At 36.1% G+C, this 25,340-nt stretch overlaps 3 protein-coding genes across 4 annotated transcripts in view; 2 read left to right on the top strand and 1 right to left on the bottom strand.

Annotated features, from left to right (window-relative positions):
- The window catches only part of LOC109142429 (CD276 antigen-like), a 39,309-nt gene extending 21,134 nt beyond the window's left edge, over positions 1-18,175 (top strand). For both annotated transcript variants that reach the window (XM_027287593.1, XM_027287592.1), the window contains exons 9-11: positions 16,253-16,315; positions 16,809-16,901; positions 17,553-18,175. In XM_027287593.1, the coding sequence (XP_027143394.1) occupies positions 16,253-16,315; positions 16,809-16,901; positions 17,553-17,585 (189 nt within the window). In that variant the 3' untranslated portion in view covers positions 17,586-18,175. The remainder of the gene's footprint in view (positions 1-16,252; positions 16,316-16,808; positions 16,902-17,552) is intronic.
- Positions 7-5,349, top strand: LOC109138510 (lamin-B1). Its single transcript, XM_027287602.1, has 10 exons — positions 7-59; positions 328-476; positions 907-960; positions 2,376-2,531; positions 2,697-2,930; positions 3,151-3,258; positions 3,378-3,488; positions 4,373-4,510; positions 4,764-4,874; positions 5,173-5,349. The coding sequence occupies exons 2-10, from the start codon at positions 399-401 to the stop codon at positions 5,287-5,289; spliced, it is 1,107 nt and encodes a 368-aa protein (XP_027143403.1). The 5' UTR covers positions 7-59; positions 328-398; the 3' UTR covers positions 5,290-5,349.
- Positions 18,176-20,505: 2,330 nt separating the features above from the next.
- Positions 20,506-22,464, bottom strand: LOC104937102 (butyrophilin subfamily 2 member A2). Its single transcript, XM_019276151.2, has 2 exons — positions 22,204-22,464; positions 20,506-20,819 (listed from the first exon to the last, which is right to left on the bottom strand). The coding sequence occupies exons 1-2, from the start codon at positions 22,442-22,444 to the stop codon at positions 20,521-20,523; spliced, it is 540 nt and encodes a 179-aa protein (XP_019131696.1). The 5' UTR covers positions 22,445-22,464; the 3' UTR covers positions 20,506-20,520.
- Between the last annotated feature and the right edge of the window lie 2,876 nt (positions 22,465-25,340).

Here is a 25,340-nt window from a genome sequence, read left to right as displayed (position 1 = left end):
TTTTACTACTATTCTGTTACTTCTCTTTTTTGTGTGGAAATGGAGACAAAACACAATAAGTAAGTCACCGATGAATCACCATTCTTTGTAAGTGTGCGTTTTTTATTTTAAATAAATAAATAAATCCTCTAATCAAAATGAAAGTATTTAAAAATGATGGTGTTGCAAAAAATGTTGACTGTCTACTTTTATTTCCAATCAGTTGTCAGGTATCTAATTTTTATAGCCCATTTCATGTCTGGTTTTAGACTCAAATGTCTCATAGGCTGTGATGCCTTCTCAAAATGTATTGTACACTTTAATTTTACTGCTTTTGTTTTCACACAGAGACCAAGAAAAGTCCAGAAATTGATAAAGAAGAAAATTGTAACTCTAACAGTACCAAAACTGAAGGAGAGATGGAGCAGCTCATGACAGATGAAACAGTGCAAAAGGAGGTTTTCAACAAGGGAAAAGGGCAAAAGGAGATAAAACACGTAAGTAAAGAAACAGGACCTTTCTTTTTAGGAAGAAAAAGAAGGCGGACAAATTGAAGTGTATTTTAGGAAAGAAAGATAGAATTACTCTACATCAAGAATAATTAAGAAGACAACAAGATCAGCTTTTCCAGAGAGCTAGCTTTAATTTACGTTCATTTATTTAACCCGAAGCTCAGAAGAATGGAAAATTCAGGTAGGGAATGAGGATAAAAACAAACATCAGTGGTGTTTAAAATAACAGATTTTGAATTTAATTTTAAGTTTTTATATGACATTGACCAACATTTGGTGTTGATGGTCTCGAACTAGCAGAAGAATATTCATAGCAAGATCATGTTCAATAGGGTACAGACCAAAATCAAACAGAGATCTAAAGCTGTACAAAAATGCTCATCTTGTTGTTTTACATGTTTTTTTCTCCTCACAGTCTCAAGACAAGCCGCAGGAGCTACAGGAGAAGCCAAGGCCCAGGAAAAAGGAGGTTTATCATTTTACTTTAACCATTAGTCAGCAGCACATTTATTTGTCTTAGCCCAAACTTGTACAATCCCATAAATTCTACTTTTATGTATCTTAACATTTCAGCTTTTGTTAACACTGTCAGAGAGGTATTAATTTAACTTTTATGTTTATTATTGAGGTTGTAGTATGGAGTAATGTTAAATTAGACCACATTATATTGAGAGACATTTTTAATATTTTGGCCACACCATTCACATACATGATAGGGCCATAATATTTATTAATAATAGTTAAGGATGTAGCTCATCACTACACGATTGCCCAGCTCCCTTAGTTACTCTGCTTCCTTTCAGCATTCTCCTTGTCTTAGGTAGTGCAAACACTAACACTGAGCTCACAGTCTGAGCAGACTGGTTAACAAACTGAGCTAACATTAACTAACAGCAGCTAAAGTTACTTTGTACTTTCCAATTACATGGGATGTATTGCTCATTGTTAAATAGATTATTAATGAGCAATAAGTTATTTTTCAAAAAAGACTGAGCTAATCTCGGTTGCACTGAGAGGCTTCCAGCATTAGGGACAGTGCAGCTGAATGCAGCTTTGATTTGAATAAACTGTGCACCAAGAATATTACAACCAGATGTTGTCTGACTGGTTCATAGCTTTTTAGGCAAAGCTGTGTTATGTAACACATTCTAAGATCTGAATCCTCAACTCTAATACACACAATCAGTTGAAAGATTGAGCCAAACTGTGTGCAAGTCATACAATTTTAATCTCTAGAAGTCAGTTTACATCCTGACCATGGGATTTAAGAAATAAACCACAGTGCTTTTAAATAAAATAATAAAATAAACAATCTATCCAAACAACGTTCAAATGTTTCTTTTAGAGGTAAAATATGTAAGATTGTGGAGAACACTATCTAGTGGTTCAAAATGGACACTGCAGCCCTACTTCAAAACACTGGAGAATCATATACCCCCAGCAGCTTCTGAGTCTGATTTCAGTCTGTGCTGCAAAATAATGACAACAAAAGCTTAATTTGCTTTGTGTCCATTTCTTTGAGCGAGAGATAAATACAAAGTTACTGTTACTGCTGGTTTTGACCCTCTTCATGATTAATTAATTGTTGCCAATGAGTGCCACTGCTGCTGTTCGTAAAACAAATAAGCTTTTTAACTATCATCCATCATATCGTCATTAGCTGAAGCTAAACCACTGGTTCTCAAACTATAGTATGTGCACCACTGGTAGTACCTTTTTTTCAATTCAATTTAATACATTTTATTTTTATAGCCCCAATTCACAAGAAAAGTTATTTTATAGCACTTTGCAGGTCTAGACCTTACTGTTTGGAGAGAGGAACCTTTCTTTTAGTAAACAGCTTCACAGACCATAATGTTTATGTGTGTGTTGTCTTTCTTTCAGCCCGAAATTCACAAATCTAAAGTATTTGATCGTCAGAATTCTCAGAAAGTCTCACACACCACCATGACCGGTCAGGTATCTGCCACAGGAGACATCATTGTGGACAAAGTCGACCCAGAGGGCAAATATGTTCGTCTCAAAAACATATCCACGAAGGTAAAGTTGTAGATGTGTGGATAGCCCCAATTCATAACAAAAGTTATCTTATGACACTTTGTAAATAGAGCAGGTCTAGACCTTACTGTTTGGAGGGAGGAACCTTTCTTTTAGTCAACAGCTTCACAGACCATAATGTTTATGTGTGTGTTGTTTTTCTTTCAGCCCGAGATTCACAAATCTAAAGTATTTGATGGTCAGAATTCTCAGAAAGTCTCTCACACCAGCATGACCGGTCCGGTATCAGCCACGGGTGCATCTAAAGTATTTGATGATCAGAATTCTCAGAAAGTCTCTCACACCGCCATGGCCCGTCAGGTATCAGCCACAGGAGACATCATTGTGGACAAAGTCGACCCAGAGGGCAAATATGTTCGTCTCAAAAACACATCCATGAAGGTACAGTTGTTGATGTGTGGATCGACACTGTGTACTATATGACCATGAACAGTAAGTTTTATAACTTCACATGAACAAAGTTTATACAGGATTGACAGGACTCACATACTGAAGTTAAAATTACTCAATAAAACTAGATAGACTACTGTATGTTGCACTGAAAATTTTTATGAAAAATTGCTCATGTAAAAGGTCATCTCATCCTCACTCTGTCCTGCAGTTCCAGTCAATGAAAGGCTGGGAATTACATATCCAGGTTAACAACAGAAAACCCATCATGCACACATTTAACTCGTCATTTAGGCTAAGTCCTGGAAACACTGTCACTGTGAGTTTTTTTTTCTTTTCTTTTTTTTGCTTACTCAAATATTTCTATCTTTCTCTTCCTCTCTCCCTTCCTGGCGTGAAGACAGTGTGTGAGGTAAATCTATGAACTGATCATTTCAGATCTGGTCCAAAGAATCTGATGTCACTGACTCAACCACTGACCTGGTGACCTTAGAATGCTGGGGCACTGGAGAGCGACTGCTGGTCACGCTCTACAGAGACACTGGAGAGGTCTGACATCACCTCACATCACACACATCGACAAATACACCATATGACCAAAAGTATGTGGATACACACATACATTGTGCACATACAGTACTTGCTTTTTCTCATTTGGTTTAGAAGATGATGAGAAAGATGAAGAGATGAAGGAAAATATTAAGGCCACGACATACAAGGATATTTTAGACAATAGTGTTGTTCCAACTTCAGAGTGCAGTTTCAGGAAGACCTTTGCAACAAAGGTGCTATAAAGTCTGAGTTACCTTTTACAGCAGATCTGAAAATGTTTCTGTCACTTTCAACATTGTGTGAGTCTAAATGCCATGCTGTTGGATTAATCATAAAGCTGCAGCAGCACAAAGTGAAACGTAAAAGGGACATGGAAAAAAGTGACCTCCTTTTAGTGGTACGAGGATGCATCTCTAAAATATATATATTTTTAAATTAAATACATTCCAAAATTATATTTTACAAAACACTACACAATTTAAAATGATAAACTATAAATTGATAAAACAATTTTAAAAAGTTTTCCATTCCCAGTAACATTTTTCATGTTCATGTACGTAATGTACAATCATAAGACAATAAGAGGAGGTAAAATGAATAACTCAAAAACACTTTGATCAAAAAGGGAAAGGAATTAGGAATTGAAGTGTTGATTAGGAGTACCCCTTTTTCAGGATTCAATAACAGTCAACATAAATATTCTTATATGACATGAACAGGCTCAACCATATTTTAAGATCTGTCATATCATAACATCAGTACGGGAGAGCCTAATATTTACCCAGTACCCAGTGTAAAAAGTCTGATACACTAAGCAAAGAACTTGTGTGTGTGTGTGTGTGTGTGTGTGTGTGTGTGTGTGTGTTGTCCCTCTCTCTCAGTCTGCCATATCTGAAGCACAAAATCTTGTGAATTGTGGCACCAGCTTGGCCAGTCAGGACTCAGTCACAGGACACATCATTGTAGACAAGATCAACCAAGAGGGCAAATATGTCCGTCTCAAAAACAAGTCTGATATGGTAAAGTTGTTGATATGTGGAGGAACACTGTGTGTACTATATGAGCATGTACAATAAGTTTTATAACTTTAAAATGTATTCAGGATTTTTCCATGTGAAACTTTCAAACTGAGATATTGAAAGTGACTCAATTAAACCACAAAGACTACTGCATGTTACAATGAAGATGTTTGTGAGAATGGTTCATATAAAATCTGAATTTTATTAGTTTCTGTTTGTCTCATCCTTACTCTTCTGCCCAACTCTCTCGCAGGTACAACAAATGAAAGACTGGGAATTACATATCCAGGTCAACAACAGAAAACCCATTATAATAAGCAGATTTGATTGCAGAGTCCACCTAAATCCTGGACAGACTGTGACTGTGAGTTTGTCTTTATTTCTTGATTTATTTTTGTTTTATTTATTTTTTATTTGTTCAAATCTCCCTGTAATTCTTCCTGAAGACAGCGTGACTCAAAGTCATTGCAGGCACTCAAAGCTTTAACTGAACCTGCATCTGAGTGAAATAGGATGCTGATTTTCTATGCTGTATTTTGGCACTGCAATGAGCCAATTATAGTTAATCCTCAAACCAAATTACTTTTTTATTATTTAAGTTAAAGAGATTTTGACTTGCTGACTAACTTCTATAGTAAATCGATGAAGTTTGGTCTCTTCAGATCTGGGCCAAAAATTTTGCTTTCATGCGTGAACCTGGTGACCTGCCCAGCTTGGAGTCCTGGGGCATTGGAAAACAACTGCTGGTTACCCTCTACAGTGACACTGGAGAGGTCTGACAACACCTTACATGACACAAGTTGACAAATACACTGTATGACCAAAGGTATGGGGACACACACGCCTGCCCACATAAAACTCTTTGTGGTAAAAATGGGCTTGATCCTTTCTTGTTCAAACCCATCACCCAAAACAGCTTGTGGATGAACTTAAGAGCTGACTAGAGCTCTTGTTGAACAGATAGACCTGGTCTGAAGAGGACTTCAGCACAGTGACACCTGGTCAGAACAGACTGGCCTGCAGAAAATTAGATCACATTCTAAATGTTGGAGCAGCACATTAAAGTCAATTTAATGTTCTAGTGTCCACAAACTTTGATTGGTTGTCCACATACATTTGGTCATACAGTGTAATTATTTATACAGCGTATGTGTGTGTGTGTGTGTATATGTGTGTGTGTGTGTATATATATATATATATAAGATATATATGATATATATATATATAGATAATATATAGAGATATATTTTTAACTTACCTCAAATCCATTTAAAGTATCTACACAAAAACAATAACTTCAAGTTGTTGTTTTCTCTGTTCCAACAAGAAAGTGTCACAAAGCACTTTGCTTAACAAGTTGGATTCGTGACATGGTGCACTACCATTCAGCGCAAACCGAATAAAACCCAAAGTCATATACATGCCAGAACAGCAGAACTTTGATCTCTCGCCCTGAAGAAACCAAAACAAGTAATTTAAAATCACAAAGTCAAACCAGACTACGAACTGTTTTAAAGTATCATATTTCACTGTACAAAATGGTTCAAGAAAACTTTTTTTGTTTGTTTTATTCACAACTTCTTTTTATATTCTTAAGTCTCATTATTCAAACTGTTAATGAAAAGAAGTAAATAATCAAAGTCAAAATAACTAATAAGTCTTACATAGTTATAAGTCGAATAAACCTGTCCGCTAAGAAAAAAAAAAAACTTAGAGAAACACATGAAAAGCTCCCCTTCCTGGTTAACTAGGGATGTAACGATGCATCGTGACACGATAAAATCGGTACAAATGCGTGACGACTCGCATCGGTGACAGAAAAACTGAATCGCTATTCTGCAAGAGAATGAGGTTGTGTTCTTTTTCGTCTTTTTTTTTATAATTAAAATAGGTTACGTTGTGGCTGCAGCTTCCACTGCCGTCTGCCTTTCTCACACACAAACACCCGGCAGTAGTGGTAATCGGCGTCAGGCCTGACTTGACCGTAAATGATACCATAACACGACCCTCGCAGGAATTCACGATGTTGTGATTTGCAACTTCAACGCAACTTCAGTGAATCCCCGTGAATTCAGGGCTGGTGTTGCAATTTTAACCAATCACCGCAAACTCTCTGCAACTTCCGTGCAGACTGCACGGGGATTACTCGGTCGGGACGGCCGCACGGGCAGGGGATCCCCTCGTGGACCTCTCCGGCGCTGGCTGCCCCCGCCGGTGCGGGACCTCGCCGTTCCGGGGCGTGGACTCCTTATAAGGGTTAATGACCTATCATCTTAAGTGTTTATTTTCAGTTCGAGCTCCATACTACAAGCTGAAGGTAATGGCAAATCAGCATCAGAGCTTGCTGGCAGCCCTAATAAGAACACAAACTGTTTGAGAGTTCTCTGTAAAGACTACAAATAAAAAATAATTTATTTGGTCATAATTTGTCTGTAGCTTCATTTTAATTTAAAAAAATCGTGAAAAATCGTATTGTGAACAAAAAGTGTGAATCGAGTCGTGAGTGGAGTGTATCGTTACATCCCTACTGTTAACCTATGGACCCCGTTTTATCCCCGGGTGGGGAAACCATTGGTCTATCACCATGCTAGCAGCTCAGTGATGCAGTATTTTGGGCAGACAAAAAGTCATGTGTTTCAGTACAGAACAGGTTTCATGTTGAATTTTAGACAGACAGAGCTTCACATCTGTGATAACATTCCTCATTACATGGTTCAAGACACAATTACCTGTAAGCTACTCTATCAAACCAGAATGTTTTGGGTTACTGCAGAGCCTCGAACGCCTCTCTTACATTAAACATATACTGTATTTTCTCATGCGGGTTGTGTCTGAGAAATTGTCACCAGCACCTGTAGAGCTTAAAATAAAATATATGATGACAAACTGTCACAGCTCGCCTTTTTAAAATATTTCGCATCAGTCAGAACCTCTGGTGGTTTTTCACCTTTTCTGAGTGTGAGAAAGTTTGATAGCCACTGCAAACATGAACATTTAACAAGGTTTTGACACCCAACCTAGATAAAAGTAAAAAACAGATGAAGTGAATATTTTCCTATTTCCGTCTATGGAGACAGGTGTTTTTTATTTATCTGACCAGACATGTGTTTACTTGATGTGAGTTATTTTTAATTGAAATAGCTGTGTCCAGGGTGTGATGCCCTGCAGTACTGTTGATTTTATTGTATTTTGTACCTACTACTTGGCAACTGAGTGAATCATGTCTGACGTGATGTTGGACTACTTTCCACCTATTTTCACACCTTTTTGCGCAGTGACCGAGCTTGTTTTGCCCCTGAATGCATTGTACTCCACAAATACACATGAAGGTGACACGACAGAGAGAACTAAAAATGCTTTAAAAAGAGAAATTAGTCAAATTAAGAGAAAGTTGCTGCTGGAGGGCAGAATACTATTAGCTTTACCTTCTAGATAGGAGAATAGAAAACTCAGTTTCGCAAATTTGGGTCTGTGGCTGGGGGTGGAATCCAGGGTCACTGTGGACTGGATGACCTGTGATCTGCTTTGAAAAATCAACAACAATCACATTCATTTCTATAGGCAACTAGACCGGACAGCTTTTGGAGATCCTACTTATGGTAGAGTCAAAGGTTCAAAGAGGACTCCTACAGATAGCGAGTACGAGACTGAAGACGTAGAGGAGCTAATTATAAATACTCCTATAGCTCTGGTGGTTTGGTGCTGTGTTTTTGTCTTCAAGGCATGTGTTTAATGATCAGCAGCACCTGCAGGAATCTAAAACAACAACACTATGTACAGTTAACAGTGAGAAGATTCAAAAATGAACTCAGGCCCTGTGGTGCAAGCGTCTCAGACGTGACATCACCACTTTCAACGACAGGAACATACTCTCATGAATCAGAAACTCATGTTATTTTAAACTCTTTCAGTTACTTAAAAAGAATATTTAAAACATACACATAATACTTTGTGTAAATCTCACATCATGTTTAAACAAAAAATCTACATCTAAAGGCAAGTAACCTTTGTTCTTTCTCGTTTTATGCACGACAAACTGCATATGTCACACACTGCTTTCATCTCTGTAGCCCCATCTCCAGACACTGAGAAACCATAAACAGTAGGTGTAACATGAATTGAGTACATAATATTTCATATAGATTGTGTACTTCATGGTTACATTACTAAACATCCAATCATTTTCCAGATTTTGATGAACATAGCAAGAGGAAATGAATGAAAGAGGTTCATTTTGGGAGTATGGATGTCAGGACCTTTGGTAACAAAGACTGCTCAACGGGCAGTTGGTAAACTGTGTTGTCATTACACAGGCTGGATGAGGGTTGTTGGTGGTAAGGGTTGGAGTTGAGTGCTATCTGTTTCAATTGACATCCACGTTGTTTTCTGTTTCAAGGGTCTTCTTGGGCATATTTAAATACACACAGGGGAAATAGCTACTGTCTGTTGGACTCTCATTAAAGGGTTAATGAGCTATCATCTTGTTGTTTTTATAAGAACACAAACTGTTTGAGAGTTTCTGTAAAGAGAGATTTTTTCCTACAAATAAAAAGATAATTTTATTTGGTCATAATTTGTCTGTAGCTCATTTTGATTTAAAAAAATCGTGAAAAAATCGTATTGTGAACAAAAAATTGTGAATCGAGTCGTGAGTTGAGTGTATCGTTACATCCCTACTGTTAACCTTATGACCCCTTGTTTTAATCCCCGGGTGGGAAACCATTGGTCTATCACCATGCTAGCAGCTCAGGATGCAGTATTTTGGGACAGACAAAAACTCATGTGTTTCAGTAACAGAACAGATGGTTTAATGTGAATATTTAGACAGACAGACTTGACATTCTGTGATAACATTTCCTAATATACATGGTTCAAGACACAATTTACCCTGTAAGTTACACTATCAAACAATGAATGTTTTGTGGTTACTGCAGAGCCTTCTACATATAAACATATACTGCATTTTCTCATGCGGGTTGTGCCTGAGAAATTGTCACCAGCACCTGTAGAGATTAAAATAAAATATATGATGACACAAACTGTCACAGCTCGCCTTTTTAAAATAGTTCTCACATCAGTCAGAACCTCTGTGGTTTTTAACCTTTTCTGAGTGTGAGAAAGTTTAATAGCCACTGCAAACATGAACATTCAACACAGAAGTTTGACAGATAAAGATAAAATGTGAAAAAAAAAAGATTGGTTGTTTGCCTTTTGAAGTGAATATTTTCTCTATTTCTATTTAGCCACTGGAAACATGAACATGTAACACAGAGAAGTTTGACACCCAACCTAGATAAAAGTGAAAATAGATGAAGATAAAATGTGAAAAAGAATGTTGTTTGCCTTTTGAAGTGAATATTTTTTGTATTTCCTGTCTTATGAGACAGTTGTTTTTCATTATCTGACCAAACTAGTTTTTACTTGAGTATGAGTTATTTTTGAAGTTGAAATAGGCTGTGTCCAGGGTGTGATGCATCTGCTGTAATGTTGATTTATTTTATTTTGTACCTAATAAATTGGCAACTGAGTGAATCAATGTCTGATGCGAATGTTGGATACTATTCTAATAATTTTACACAACTTTTTGCAGCAGTGAAAGAGCTTGTTATTTGACAATGAATGCAATGTAATATTCTACAAATACACAGGACAGGTGACACAGGAAACTAAAAATGCTTTAAAAAGAGAAATTAGTCAAATTAAGAGAAAGTTGCTGCTGGAGGGCAGAAATACTATTAGCTTTACCTTCTAGATAGGAGAATAGAAAATCTCAGTTTCTGGCAAATTTGGGTCTGTGGCTGGGGTGGAATCCAGGGTCATCCTGGATCTGGATAATCCTGATTCTGTTTTAGAAACAAAATAATTTCATGTTAGATTTTAGGGGACAAGGTAATGTCAGTTAGATTATATGAACATTAATTACTGCCAGGGTAATCCTTTGTGTTTTTCATCTGTACACCTTCATGTAAACTTCCATTTCTACCTGCAAAATTGGTGAGCAATGATGCTGAAATTTTAAATATTTAGCTATTTATATATTTGTAAAATTGAAAAATCAACAACAATCAACATTAATTTCAATAAGGCAACTAGACCGGACAGCTTGTGGAGTCTCACTTATGATCAGAGTCAACCGGTTCAAATGAGGACTCCTACAGAGAGCGAGTATGAGACTGAGAGATGCAGAAGAGCTAATTATAAATACTCACTATAGCTCTGTGGTTTGGTGCTGTGGTTGGTTTGTCTCGATGCATGTGCTTAAATGATCAGCAGCACCTGCAGAATCTAAAACAAAACACATGCACATTTAACAGTGAGAAGATTAAAAATGAACTCCACGGGTGCAGCACGTCTCAGACGAGTGACATCTCAACTACCACTTTCAACATGACTATTTTAAATTTCTTTCAGTTACATAAAATATTTTTTTCTTTTTAAATACACTTTAATACTTTGTGTAATTCTCACATCAGGTTTAAACAATAAAAATCTACATCTGAAGGCAAGTAAACCTTTGTCCTTTCTCTGTTTTATGACGACAACTGCATACGTCACACTGCTTTCATCTTCTGTAACGCCATCTCCAGACACTGAAACATAAACAGTAGGAGTACATGAATTGAGTACATTAACATTTCATATAGACATGTGCACTTCACGGTACCATTACTAACATCCAATCATTTCCAGATTTTGTATGAAGATAGCAAGAGAAATGAATGAAAGAGGGTTCATTTTTGGAGTATGGATGTCAGGTCCTTTGGTCACAAAGACTGCTCAACTGGCAGTTGGTAACTTTGTCATGAACAGGCTGGCCTGAGGGTTGTTGTTGGTGAGGGTTGGAGTTGGGTTGCTATCTGTTTCATTGACAGCCACAGTTGCTTTCTTGTTTCAAGTGTTTCTTTGGCAATTATTTACATGCAATATTTGTGAAATAGCTACTTGTCTGTACCTCTGTGTTTCCTGATTTGAAGGAATCCCACCACCAGAGCAATTGTTAACACAATGACAGCAACCCACAGCAGAATGAAGACATGTGGAGTGTCAGAGTTATCGGAGAGGGTCTCTTCATGAAAGGATGGAAAGATGACAAATGTTTTTTGCTGTTATAATACAAACAACACAATGAATGGAAATTGTATTTTTTTAAACACTCAACAAATATTTATGTATTTAAACAATAGTGAAATAATTGTATATATGAAAGGTATGCAACGGGAAACTGGCACTAAGCATCCAATTTTCAACTCTGTCATTATTTCTCAACTTTATTTATTTATATAGCACCTTTCCTACAGAATTGCAGCCCAAAGTGCTTCACAGAGCAGAATAAAAACAGAAATAGATGATCGAACAGTTCTTTAGGCAACAGGGCAGTTGCATAAAGACTACAAATTAGAACAAAAATAAGAAGCATAAAACTATAACGACACAAATAAAAACATTTTTTAAAACCCTATAAGGTAAAAAGCACAACTTAAGAACAGTTTCATACAAATAATAAAAAAAAAAAATAACAGAAAAAACTGCAATACAGTAAATAAAAAAATATATAAATAAAACAATACAATAATTAAATTAAATGTTAAAAGTAAATGAGACCTGTACAGTAAATAAGCACCAGAGACAAAAACTAACAGGGAATGATCAGGACCTAAAAACTCAGCAGTGAATGGCGTGACCTTAAGTAAAAGCCAGGCTTAAAAAGATAAGTCTTAAGTTGTTTTTTTTTTAATGTTTACAGAGGTGCAGTATCTCAGATCCACAGGCAGGCTGTTCCAGAGACAAAAAGTCTCAAAAGTCTATAGCCTTTATGGATGGTGTTGTTCGCATGGTGCTGGATTGTATGAAGCATCAGCATCAGACAACTGGATTTTACATAAGTAGGGCCACCATCACCATGTATAATCTGCACCCATCTCTGCTATACTGTACATCTAGCAAAATATCATCCTTATTTTGTTTCTTGACACTGTTGTGACTCACCTCTCACAGCCAGCCAGCTTACTGGTGATGTTCCAAGACCAGAAATGCTGCACTTGTAGAGGCCTTCATGAGACTTGGAAACATTTTTAATAGACATCCCTTTCACAGGACTTCCCGCCATAGGAACACCATCCTTGTAGAAATCGACTGAGCGATTGGACCAAGTTTCTGTGGTCCGGCAGTGCAGAATCACATTGTTTCCTTCCGTCACAGGGAGAATAGGACTCTCCAAGATTACCAAACCATCTGAAGAACATGTTAAGAAAATAAAATATTAGTCATATGTTTTATGTACAAATCTGGAGTTACTCATGATAGAAAACTCAATAATATTAACAGGTATTTGTGTTTGATGGTAACATGCACAGAATTAAAAAATAAAATAAAAAGCGCACATATGAAACAAGTAAAATAAAAATGTATATCTGCATAGTATAAAATAAATACTGAAATACTAAATGGAAATATTTGAAATTGGTCTAAAGTGGATAAATAATTACATTCTGTTTTGCGGTTGTACTGTGCCTCACAGTAATGAGAGAAAGTCACCTCAGGTAAAGGTCCACCTCATCTGTAGGATAATTTTCAGTGAATTTGAACACAGAAGCTTTAAAAATAAACGTACTAGTGACTGTGATGTTGACACTGTTACTTCTCTCTTGTCCTGTAGTCTCACACCAGTATTCTCCACTGTCGTCTAGATAGGCTCTTTCAATGGTGCATGAGGACTCTGTTAGCGTCATATCTATATTACATTTATATCCATTAGAACTCCTGATCACTCTGAGTTGAGCCAAGCCATCAGACCTCCCACAGTCGAAAGAAATAGGGTGAGATTGAAAGTGTTGCAGTCTATTTGGGATGATCCGAAGAAAAACTGCATCTGAAACTAGGATGATAAGATAGTGATGCAGAAAAAACAAACAAAATGTTAGAGCATCTTTAGGAATTTCTTTTTGTCTCTTACCACTTTTCTGAGCGTGACTGTTCTGAGCTTGTGCACTCAGCAGAGTGAAATGGAGCATCACTGGATGAACAAAGAAGCAAATTTGAATATTAAACATAACTGATTTGAACTACAGGATTTAAAACTCAGCAAAAAGTATAAAACTTGAGACTCAGTACTCACACAGTCCGAAGCAGAGAGCTGTGACCTTCATCGTGTCTTCCTGCTGACTGTCTGAGCATTAGACAACTCAAGTATATACACAAGAACTTCCTCTTCCTGTTCAGTTTTTTTCTTGTCTTGATGCTAAAGTGAGAGACAGAGACACTGTGACCTCATCGTAGTCTGTTAGTCTTTGAAGTTATGAGCACTCGCACAAGTGAGTCAACCATCTCTTGGCTCAAATATTCCTACAGTTGTCTTAACCTAGGGTGGCTGTTGTAGTCCTAGAATTGATAAGTTGATTGTTAGCTCTTCGTATTCGAGGGTCCTTGGGCAAGACCTTAAAGAACAAATTGCCTTGTGTTAATGAAACTTAATGGAATTAATGGAACTGCTGTTATGAGTTTTGGCCACAAGGTGTCAACGTAGAACGTTACAAGAGTAATGGAAATTATTAATGGACATGTTACACTCTTTGATTCGTCTCGGTGTTTCCTAAAAGATTTGACTGTGACGGGTGAACCTTGGGTTGACTGAACCAACTGAAACGTTTGTCCATAAATTACTTTTTTACTCTATGATAATTTTTCACTTGCTCACTTTGCACACATCCACATAGTGTGTGTGTGTGTGTGTGTGTGTGTGTGTGTGTGTGTGTGTTTTGTGTCTATATATGTAGAACCTTGAGTAAAAAAAAAAAAAATTCTTATTGTACAAATAAGTGCATTACAAGGCCAATCTGATACTCCTGCTGGCATTCACTGCAGCACTCAGTGCTGCTGCAGATGCACTACAATGACACAAATGACCCAATTTACCAGTGAACACTGCAGTCAGGGTTATAATGTAAGCTTACACCTATCTATTATCAAAGCTTCTGTGGCACTTTTTAAATGAGTCAGTGTCTGCATCATTCACTCACTCTACAGAGAAAGACCAAAAACCAAACTGACTACATCGTGTTCTGTAGTAAAATATGAGACCTTTGAAAACTGCCATTTGTTCACAAACTGCCAATATAACCACTAGTTTTGATTGCTGCTGTATAATTTTATACTCGTGGCAACAGGTTTAAAGGTCAGCCGTTCACACTCAAAGTGAAACTGAAAAGCAGACCCATGCTGTCATTAAAGTTTAAGTTTAATTTATAAACTGTCATGTCTGGCTTATAATTAAATAGTTAATGGTAAATCTGGAGTTAAAGTCTTTGAACTTGCATTTTAATTCTAATCAGTTGTTTTCTATTAACTAATTATTCTGCTAATCCTTTCTTTGTGGTTTTGACTTTGACTTTGTTGTTTTATTCCACACCAGAGACGATACATGTGTAACACTAAATGACTATACTTTAAGGTTTAGAGCGATAAATACATGAGCTGTTACTATATAATTTGCAATACAGACTACATGTAGTGTATGAGTACTTGGCAGTTGATACATCAGAGTGAGATAAGGTCAGACCCTATCAATGATTTACAGACTCTGTTCATGCAGTCGACAGGACAACCGACACACCACGCACCAGGTACGTCGTCTTCCAATTTTTTTTGTGCTTTTTCTACATGTTTCAACTAACTTCTACTGCAAAACACAGTATCACTTTACTAACAGTGGAAACCGGTCATGTTCACAGTTGATTTCTTGTAATGCTCCGGAACAGGGAATGTTAAAACCTTTTAGGTGAACAAGATTGAAAGTATAAAATGTATTTCAAGTGTTTAGTGAAATAATTATTTTTATGTAATTAGCATTTTTAATTATGTTTTTCAGCCCTTTTTGAGGAATCACTAAAATAAATCAAGACATCTGGCAAAATGTATTAAAGAACCGACCAGACCATGTCACGTTGGCAAGAAAAATGAAATTACACCACATGTAATCTTATTATATGCTTTACATACAGATGCATTACAAAGATATCTGTCATTTGTAAGTAGGAAATTATTACGTATATGATATGAGGTTTGAAGTTAGAACACAAGAGTACTTTTAGCATAAAACATTTTTATATAGTGTATCACTGGTTTCAGGTTTCCAGGATGTTTCCCCAGAGGAATGGACTTCAGTCTCTGGCCAGAACTCTCTGTGTTTTGATTTTCCAGCTTCTCCTCACACACTTTTGTCAAGGTAACATACACACAAAGGAATTCTGAAGGTCACATTCAGACCTCAGTCAACCACATTTTTACATGTCTTTAAATGATGGGTAAAAAAAAATGCTGTTAATATTTTGAAAACACTGTTTTAATTATTCATACACTGTTCATCTGAAGACAAAGAAGCATGAAACCTCAAGTGCAAAGTGGACTTGTCAGTACAGTTGTCAGGGTCTGTCATGCGTCAGTTTCCTGTTTTATTTTGATAGTCTTATCTCTGTGTTCTCTTCTTGTTCCCTGTGTGATTACCTGTCCCCACCGTTATGTGTTTCACCTGTGTCCCTTCCCTCCTGTGTGTCTTTAACCAGTGTTCCCCCCCAGACAAGACAATCTGGCACTGACATGCCACTTTTTGCAACTCGCATGCTGATTAAAATGCTGCACAAGTCAGACCATGGAGTATCTTCATATCATGTCTTACTGTTTTTTTAACTCACACACTTTAATAGTAGAAAAGGTCTCTCATCTTCTGTCTCTCTTTTCTCTCATCAGGTCAAGAAGCTCACAGAGGAGAAGCAGACGCTGAACAAGGAGCTGGAAGACCTGAGAACAGAGGTTCATGTTTTATTGATATTGATTTGTTTGTGCAGGTCAATTACAAAGTACAGACCAGGTCCAATGGGGTACAGACCAAAAGCAGACAGATTTTTGTGTCACAGATGACAGTTTGTTTAAAATGTTAAATAGATGAACATGTCTCTGTTTGCCTCTCTTAACCTTCTTTCTGTCTTTCCAGTTGGAAATCAAAGAGCATGTTTATATCACTTGTAATCAGTAACGTGGCACCTTAAGCTAATTATTTAGCTCATCAGCTCAGCATTCAGAGTTACAGTAAGAGTGTAAGACACAGAAAATAAAGAAATTTAATACAATTACATTTTAAGTAAAACATTGAGTGATATAAATAAAATACATCAAAATAGAATAAAAATATGTTTATTATACACTGTATTCAAATTGAAAGGGTTGTCATGTATCACTGTATAAAAAGATATAAACTACTAATAGATGAACTTTGTCTCTCTGAACCTTCTCTCTCTCCTTCCAGTTGGAAACTCAACTGCAGCAGCTCCGTGAAGAGAAGGAGAGGAACGAGAACGAGCTGCAGACCCTGAAGGAAAAACTGGAGAAGAACAAAGAGGTTCATGTCTTCATCTTCATCCTTCTGGATTCATTCAGATGTCTCATCATCATGTTTATCTCAGTTGTACTCAGTAACATGTAGCACAGATTATGAGGGAGAACAGCTGTGTGAAGCACCGGTGTTGAGGGTCAGCAAGGATGAGGTGGAACTGCCAATTTCCACCACTTGGGGCGTCTTTAGGTGACTCTACTTCACCTGAAGATCAAACTAGAGAAACTATTTAAATTTAAATGCTGCATACATCAGGGCCTTTTTTCACATGTCATATGAGCTACAATTTCTCCACCACTAATTGTGTTTATTTTCAAACCATCTGACTTTTTTCTTCTCACAGTTTCTCCTTAGATTAATCCTATATTCATATGAATAAATATATTCATATCAACATTAACCACACAAAGAACCAAAATATTTTAAGATTAGATATGAAAATCAAAGATGGCTCACAGCTTGTGGTAAACTTTGTCATTCAGAGTTATCATACTAAATGTTATAGAGTGATACAGTGGTAACTCTTTGACATAAACACAAACAAATGAACTGCACATTTGGTGAAGGTGTTTAGTCAGATACTTCACTTAGAGTGCTCATCTCACATCTTTTCTCTTCTCACAATGAGTCTCTTTTCTTTTGTCTTTCATTTTACAGTTACAAGACATAAAAACTAACTTCAGTACATAGGGAGCTCCAAAAGGAGAGGCAGAGGATGACGGAAGCGGAGAAAGAAATGGAGAATCAGAAGAAAGCGCTGAAGGCCAAGATGAAGGAGGTCAATAAATAACTTTATTTACTTTACTCCAACATTCCATTTTTGTTCTTGTTTTGCATTTTACAAAGTGTTCTCCTCAAAATGTGGAAAAATGCAGCTGAAGATCTAATACACTTATTTTTGAATTCATCTACTCGTGGTAAGCTACTGTAGCTTTCGGGTGTGTGTTGAAAAAAAAAGTACGGTGATTGTACATAGTCCTAGTTTTTTATTCTCCTGTGTTTTGTATTGTTTGTAATTCAATGCATCCTGTCATTTTATAATTCTTTACTCCATGTTTTCCATAATAATGAGATTAAAGAGCCATAAATAAAGTTTCATTTCAACTCCATTTTTCACTGTTCAGAATTTTTTAGATTGTTTTCTTCAAGTAACATGAACTTCCAAATATATCTACTTTGTCTGTGAGATACAACTTTACAGTTTGTAGAATGTTCTTCATTCTATGACATCGGTATTATATTATTGCCAACTGTATAAGAACTGTTTGTTCTTATGTAAACGAAAAACTGAGCTGTGATTAGAGGTTATATCTTTGTCATCTTTAGCACTTAGAACTAAAAGTGGCTCAATGACTGCAGAGGGCAGAGTGGGACTGATTTCAGATTTTCTATCCTCAGGATCAATTCTGGTCAGATTGCAATACACAGACCATTCCATGTACAAAAGATCATAGGCCCAGTCCCCTGAACCATGTATAGCACTACTACAAGTCCAGTTTGGAAAAACCCTCCATGTTTTTTTTTAACTGACAAACACCTCTAGCAGAAGTCTTGTGACTGGTTTTGGGTCAATGGTCGACAAACTGTCAAGACTTTGACACAAGAGGCCACAATTCACTTCCCATTTCTGACAGTATTGTTTTTTTCAACCATGACCACAACTGTTTCCTGAATGGTTCATGATGAGTTAGCCTAACATGAACCGGAACCATGATCTTTCCCTGACCCCACCATGTAGTTTTTGTTCCTGATCAAACCATATGTTAGATAAAAAAATGTTGTTTTCAAATGGTGATTTCTATATCCTCCTGCTGCTATTGGTCAGATCAGAAAACCATTCATTGGTCATTTTGTTTGGATGACTTGTATTGTCAGTATGGCCGACAAAATAAAGATAAATTAGAGATAACCCTCAAACATTATATAAACCTTTAGGGTACATTCAGACAGCATCAGGGCTGTGTATTTGGAAACAGAACAATTACTTTTTTTCTTTAAGAACCAAAATAGAGAGTGAAGAAAGCTGTTTGCAGATCTTTATTCTGACTGTAGCAGCTAACAGTTAAACCACCTGATCTTTCTGTCCCCACGTCTGAAACTGGTTATAAGAAGACAGTTATAAACATTATATAAGAAAACAGCTGCTGCAGCTTTTGGCATTCACTGTGGTCAACAACCAACATGATGCTTTACAGCATAGAGACAGTTTAGAGACATTAATAAGTTAAATCAATCATCATAAGTTAAATCATTTATATATATATATATATGTGTGTGTGTGTGTGTGTGTGTGTGTGTGATATATATAATTAACATAATGTACAATAATAATATTATATATTTTCGTAATATGCTTTATTACATTTTTTTACATACTTATTCAAGGATTATGCACACTTATAGCTTCATAACAGCAGCTACAGCCAAGCTGTTTGAATTGAATTTTAAAAAAAGTTTAAACTGTTTGTGTGATAAAAATGAAGAGCATTGATTATGAGCAAACAATATAAACAGTGTTTTATGCAGAAGACAATTCAGAGAGTTCAACATGTTTAAAACTTCAATTGGCAAAAACAAAAAAAACAACAAAAAAAACAGAACTGTTATTTAACAAGAAGCCTTCCATAGGTTGTATTAGTGTCATAAAGTAAAAGTGTATAGAACATTCTATTACTATGGTGATGAACTCAACATTGTTCTTTTTTCTTCTTTCATGCGATTCTTTTCTTCCTTCTTCTTCTTTGTATTCTGTGTAGTCGCTAATAGTTTATCTGTTTCCAGTACTAGTTTGTCGAGTACCTCCTCTGTTTCAGTCAACTCATTTTTGAACTCATGTGCGATTTGTTTCAGCTCATTGTATTGATCCATGATTGATTTTTCATCCTCTTTTGTTTCCTTCAACAATGAATTAAACTTCTCCTCCTTGTTTTCCACCTGTTCCTTTACCTTTTTCTTTAGCTCATTCAGTTGAACTTTCTGATTCTTCAGTTTATTAACCATGTCTTCTTCAGTTTTCTTCAGCTGCTGTTTTTCTGTTGAAAGAAAACAAAAAAAATCTTTGATTCCTCATTGATTTCTGATTGCACACAGAGACAAAAAACTGTTGAGTTGACAGCTCTAATGTGACAGTTGTGACCTCTCCTATAGAACACAATTTAGAAACAATTTAATTCAAAACATTTTAAACATGGGTTTGCATTTTTTTTTTTTTTATTGCTGCAAAAACTTTAAATTTTACATTTCAAAATGAGTGAACTAGACCTCTTTAGAATTCTTGAATGTTGTTGCAGTTCCCGGAGAACCCTCACTGAAATTAACATTTCGTACAGAATATATATATATTTATTTTTGATTTTAAAATTACAGGTGCGATGGGGTCTGAAGAGTTAAAATTATTTAATTTGTCACTTACTGATTTTGTTTTGCCTCCATTTCCACACAGCAAAGACAACTGCAAGAGTACCTATGAAGCAAACAACCAAGCTGATGCTGATATAAGGAGCAGAACTAGGTGGTGCCACGAAGAAATCATCTGAAATAATAAAGCAAAAAGTGTAACTACATTTAAATAAAATTATACATCAGCTGTTTGAGCTGAAACTGTGATCACATCATCATTGTACATTTAGAAAAGATATTTACCTGGGATATAGATGTGTGTCTCTCTGGTCTGGTTGATGTTCTTCTGTTGGACTCTACAGGTGAAGTTGTCGCTCTTCTCCACAGTCAATCTTCTGCTGACAGTATAGAGGTCATCAGGACCTCTGACTGTCTCTGTAGGTCCAGCAGAGAGGAGGTTTCCCTCAGCGTCCAGCCAGAACACCTCAGGCTCTGGATACCAGCCTTTAGACTCACACTGTAGAACCACTTCACCAGAGGATTTGTCAATCCCTGCTAAATTGATGACCAGCGAGGAAGCAATGCCTGATGAACAGAGTGAGAAGTTTCAGTAGCTTAAGGATATGGGGTGCCGTTTGTAAAGCGTCTCGCTCTGAAAATAACAGCAACATTTTGTCACATTTAGCTAAAAACAATGTTTAAAAAACACATTTAGACACATTTAGCTTCAACATTTAGCTTCAACATTTAGATTTAGATTTAGGTTTATATTTAACATTTAGATTTAGGTTTATATTTAACATTTACATTTATATTTAACATTTAGATTTATATTTAACATTTAGATTTAGATTTAGCATTTAGATTTTACATTTAACATTTGGATTTAAATATTTAAAATATCTCTAAGTTCACAAATATTGTTCTAAATGTGCAAAAAAGTGACTCTCAAAAATTCAAACCAGTTTTTTAAACATTGTTTTTAGCTAAATGTGACAAAATGTTGCTGTTATTTTCAGAGCGAGACGCTTTACAAACGGCACCCCATATAAGGAGTCTTTACATATAGCCGTAATCATTTCTTCCTCAACTGGCACATCGTGTTCAATTGGTTCCTGTTGAAGGTGGTAGTGTAACATAGTCCATATTCAAGAATTTAACTAACAACAAATGTATGATTTACGTATATATTTGCATATGTTACGGCTGCCACTGTCTTGGCCCTATATATTGCGGTGTGTGGAGTTTTGTCCTATGTAAAGGTGGTTAACCCGTGCAGTGTTTGTGGAGGATATTGTCATTTGTTACAGGGTTTAGTTTATACATTGGATTGATTATGCTTAGAGAATATTTCTGTTAAATTCATTAGTTGCTGTTTTTTTAAACTTTACTGTGTGGAGACAGCTGAAGAGTGACAGGAATGTGAGGAGAGAGAGATGAGGAATGACATGCAGCAAAGGTTGGTCTCTGTGGCAAGGACTGAGTCTTCGAACATGAGGTAGCTGCTCTACCAACTGTGCTAACCAACACCCAGGGCTGCTGTTATTAATGAGTTCTTTGTTATGAAGTATTAAATTAGACAGTGAGGATTTTCTTTCTCGGTTTGTTGAACTTAGATAAAATAGACTCTGTTTAAAGAGACTTCTCTTTCTGTTATTTTTCTTCTTTTGTTTTGAACAGTGTCCATGTGGCCTTGCTTCCTCAGCTCCTTTTGTCAAGACAATTCGATCTATTATTTAATAAATATCTTTGTTTTAAACCTTTAACACCTGGTTTTTATGTTACAGTATTTATTTTTGAAAATTTCCCCAGAAACATTCTCTGTGTTAATAAATATAGTAGTATAGTATAGTATAGCATTATTTCTCACAATGGGATGTAGGGTCAGGCTGGTGGATAAATACTAATGCCAGGGCACTTATCGACAACAATAATAAATATAATAATAATACACACATTACTTACTTACCAACAACAAGCTGAACAGTAGAGTCCTTCTTCCCATCTGGTAAGTAACATCTGTACAATCCATTATCAGAGATTTTGACTTTGGTGAGTGTCAGTGAGATGTCTCCGTGCTGCAGTCTGTTGATGGACATTGATGTTCTTCCTTTGTAGGATGGATGCTGGTTAACATGAAGGTCTTTACGTTGGTGCCACACATGGACAAATCTGGGGCTCAAGTCAAGTCTCGCCCACTCAATCGTCATACCAACAGCATCCACAACCGGCTTGAGATGACACGGCAAAATAATGTCCTCACCAATCGTTACAATTACCGGCTGAGACGGACCAACTACCTGAAACTGACCTGGAAAGAAACATCCTGAAGTCAGACTGTGATTCAAACATTTTCATATCTGTGATAGTGAATATTCAACATCACCAATATGAAGGATAATGGGAATCAGTAACACTGTAGTACAGACATCTCTAAGTAGAGTAAATGTACTAGTTTCAGTGTCTTGTGATGTGTAGGTGTGTGAGTTACCTGCACAGCAGCATGTTAGCAGAATTAGCACAGCAGTGTGACAAAACAGGGAAACACTGAAAGCACTGAGCCCAGATTTAGACAGCGTCTTCTTCAGGTAAAGCATCGTGGAATTCTGTAAAATCAATAGATCAATAAAAAAAGAAATTTAATGCATCGCATGAAACTGTTTTCCTCCATTCCTGTCACTCTTCAGCTGTCTCTATCAAAAATAAAAAGCTAAAATATATATAATTTGTCTTGTCTGTTTTAGTTATATTAAAAACGACATTTTTAATATTTTAGAGAACATTGATTCGGTTCAGGTTTAACCAAGAAACTGGTTTTAACTCATTTTTTTGCATGTTGTGTTTTATCCTCTGTGTGTAGCCACCTCAAATTGTGTTCATTTGTATGTACACTTTTGTCAAGTTATCTTTTAAACCTGTTATTATTATTTATGATTTAGATTATTTAAAGGTTGTTTTATGACTAGTCAGTTTTTTTTCATCCTTGCTTAGTTGAACTTTGCTGTCAATACATTTTATATTTATTTTTCATAAGCACATCACTGATTTTAATTTGTATGGGCTTGCCTAAGCGGGGAGTCATTGTAAGATCCTCTTGAAATAATTCAATATGAAGCAGTATTTCAGCTGAGGCCTCTATTGGCCTGGTTACATTATCATCTATGTCACTTTTTTCTCTTTTTCTTTTGTCATGCTACACCACTAATGAAAAAAAAAATTCTCTTGAAAATATAAAAATAGTACAGCAAAGTAATAGTAGTCCAGGGTTTGATAAAAAAAAATGGCATTGCATTTAAGAAGCCAAAAGAACATTACAGTGTAATGACGTTAAGCGTAAAATAAAACTGATAAATCGGAGGTCTGTCTAATGTTATATGTCATATTAAGACATTATGGATAACAGATATTGCATAATATACTGCAGGGACTCGCAGGAAGCAAGCTCAACAAGTAAATCATAAGTAATAAGTCATATCATAAATGATATAATAAATCCTTGGGTGTCCATTTTGTGTGGTCTACTGCAAATATCTGTGTCAGTGTCCCTCCCTTAACATGGCTGCCTGAAACTGTTGTAACTATTGTCAAGCCCACACTCTCCCAATAAAGACAGTAATACATTAACTAGCTGCAGAGAAAGCTTGTTACCTGTTTATCCACCAAAAAGATACCAAAAATTGTTTGTACATGTACATGAACATGAAGCAGCCACATACTGGAATCGTAAAGTCTTTATAATTTACGATTTACGTCTTTAAAAGCACTCGCTGCACTGTTCCATTCATCGTCAAGATATTACTAACATGTCAAACACTACAATTATATAACATGTAAAAACATCTGTAATACATGGCAAAATACAATCAGTCGTGACAGCAGACCTTAACATGAAAAGTCACTAATGCTAGAAATTAAAAGAAAAAAATAGAATTTTCAAAATCTGTTACCTGTTGTGTGATCGCCTCACAGCCAAGCGAGCTGCGCGGTCAAAGTCCTCAAATAAAGTACTTTGATAATGGCCATGTGTAACGAGGTAAGGTGTGTTCACCTCGTGATTACTCCCTCTGTCTAACATCTGTTTAACAGCTGTGTTCATCTTTATTTGCCCCTGAGATCTCGGTATATCAAAGGAAGGTATAAAATACAGTGACAGCCTTTACCTGAGAGGGTCTGGCCACATTTCAAAATTGAAGCTGAAGGAAAATGAAGTTTTCCATTTAATCAGCATCACTGGATAAACACTGGACATGTTGGATCTACGACTGAATTACTGATCACTTTGAATCTTGTTTTATACTGTGTATACACCATCAGTAAAAAGTTTAAACACACTCACTCAGGTTTTTTTTTATTATTCTATATCTATATCTTATACATTGTAGATTAATGCTAAAAACATGACATGTTTTAATTTAATATTCATGTGAAGTTAAAAAAAACACACTTCATACTCCTGTTAGCATGCTCTCTCGCTCAACTGTTTTTTCCCCACACAGAAATAACCTATATAAACATATAAGTTTTAATATAGGTTTCAAATATATGCAACATACATGAAATTGGCCGTTTTCACATATTATATGTACATATATGTGCATATAGGTACCTATATGCACATATATGTACACACATATACATATAGGGTCATGTATGCTCACCTATACAGTATATGTACCCATATATGTACTTATATGTTCACCTATATAAGTACCTTGGTAACACTTCACAATAACCATCATTTATATAGGAGACATACCTTGTATGTACATATCAAGCTTGTATGTGGATATAAAGAAGCAATATAGGAAACCTATATGTCCTGTATCTGCACATATATGCACCTGAATTTGGCCTATATGCGGCCAAAATGCGGCATATATGATCATATATGTGCATATATGCTATATATATGCTATATATATGCACAGATATTCTGCTTATAGGTTTTATAAATGCACATGGTTCTTTCCCTGTGGGTTGTTGAACATATTTACTTTGTTCTACCTATTACTTTACCTGAAAGTAGTTTGTCAATGACTAGGAAGGTAGAATTAGCAATGCAGCTGTTCACTTCGTACCTTAGTTCCTCTGCTTGGTCAGCTGTCA

The sequence above is a fragment of the Larimichthys crocea genome, chromosome XIV, assembly GCF_000972845.2.
Source record: "Larimichthys crocea isolate SSNF chromosome XIV, L_crocea_2.0, whole genome shotgun sequence".
Taxonomy (NCBI): Eukaryota; Metazoa; Chordata; class Actinopteri; family Sciaenidae; genus Larimichthys; species Larimichthys crocea.
This window is presented reverse-complemented; position numbering and strand designations above follow the sequence as displayed.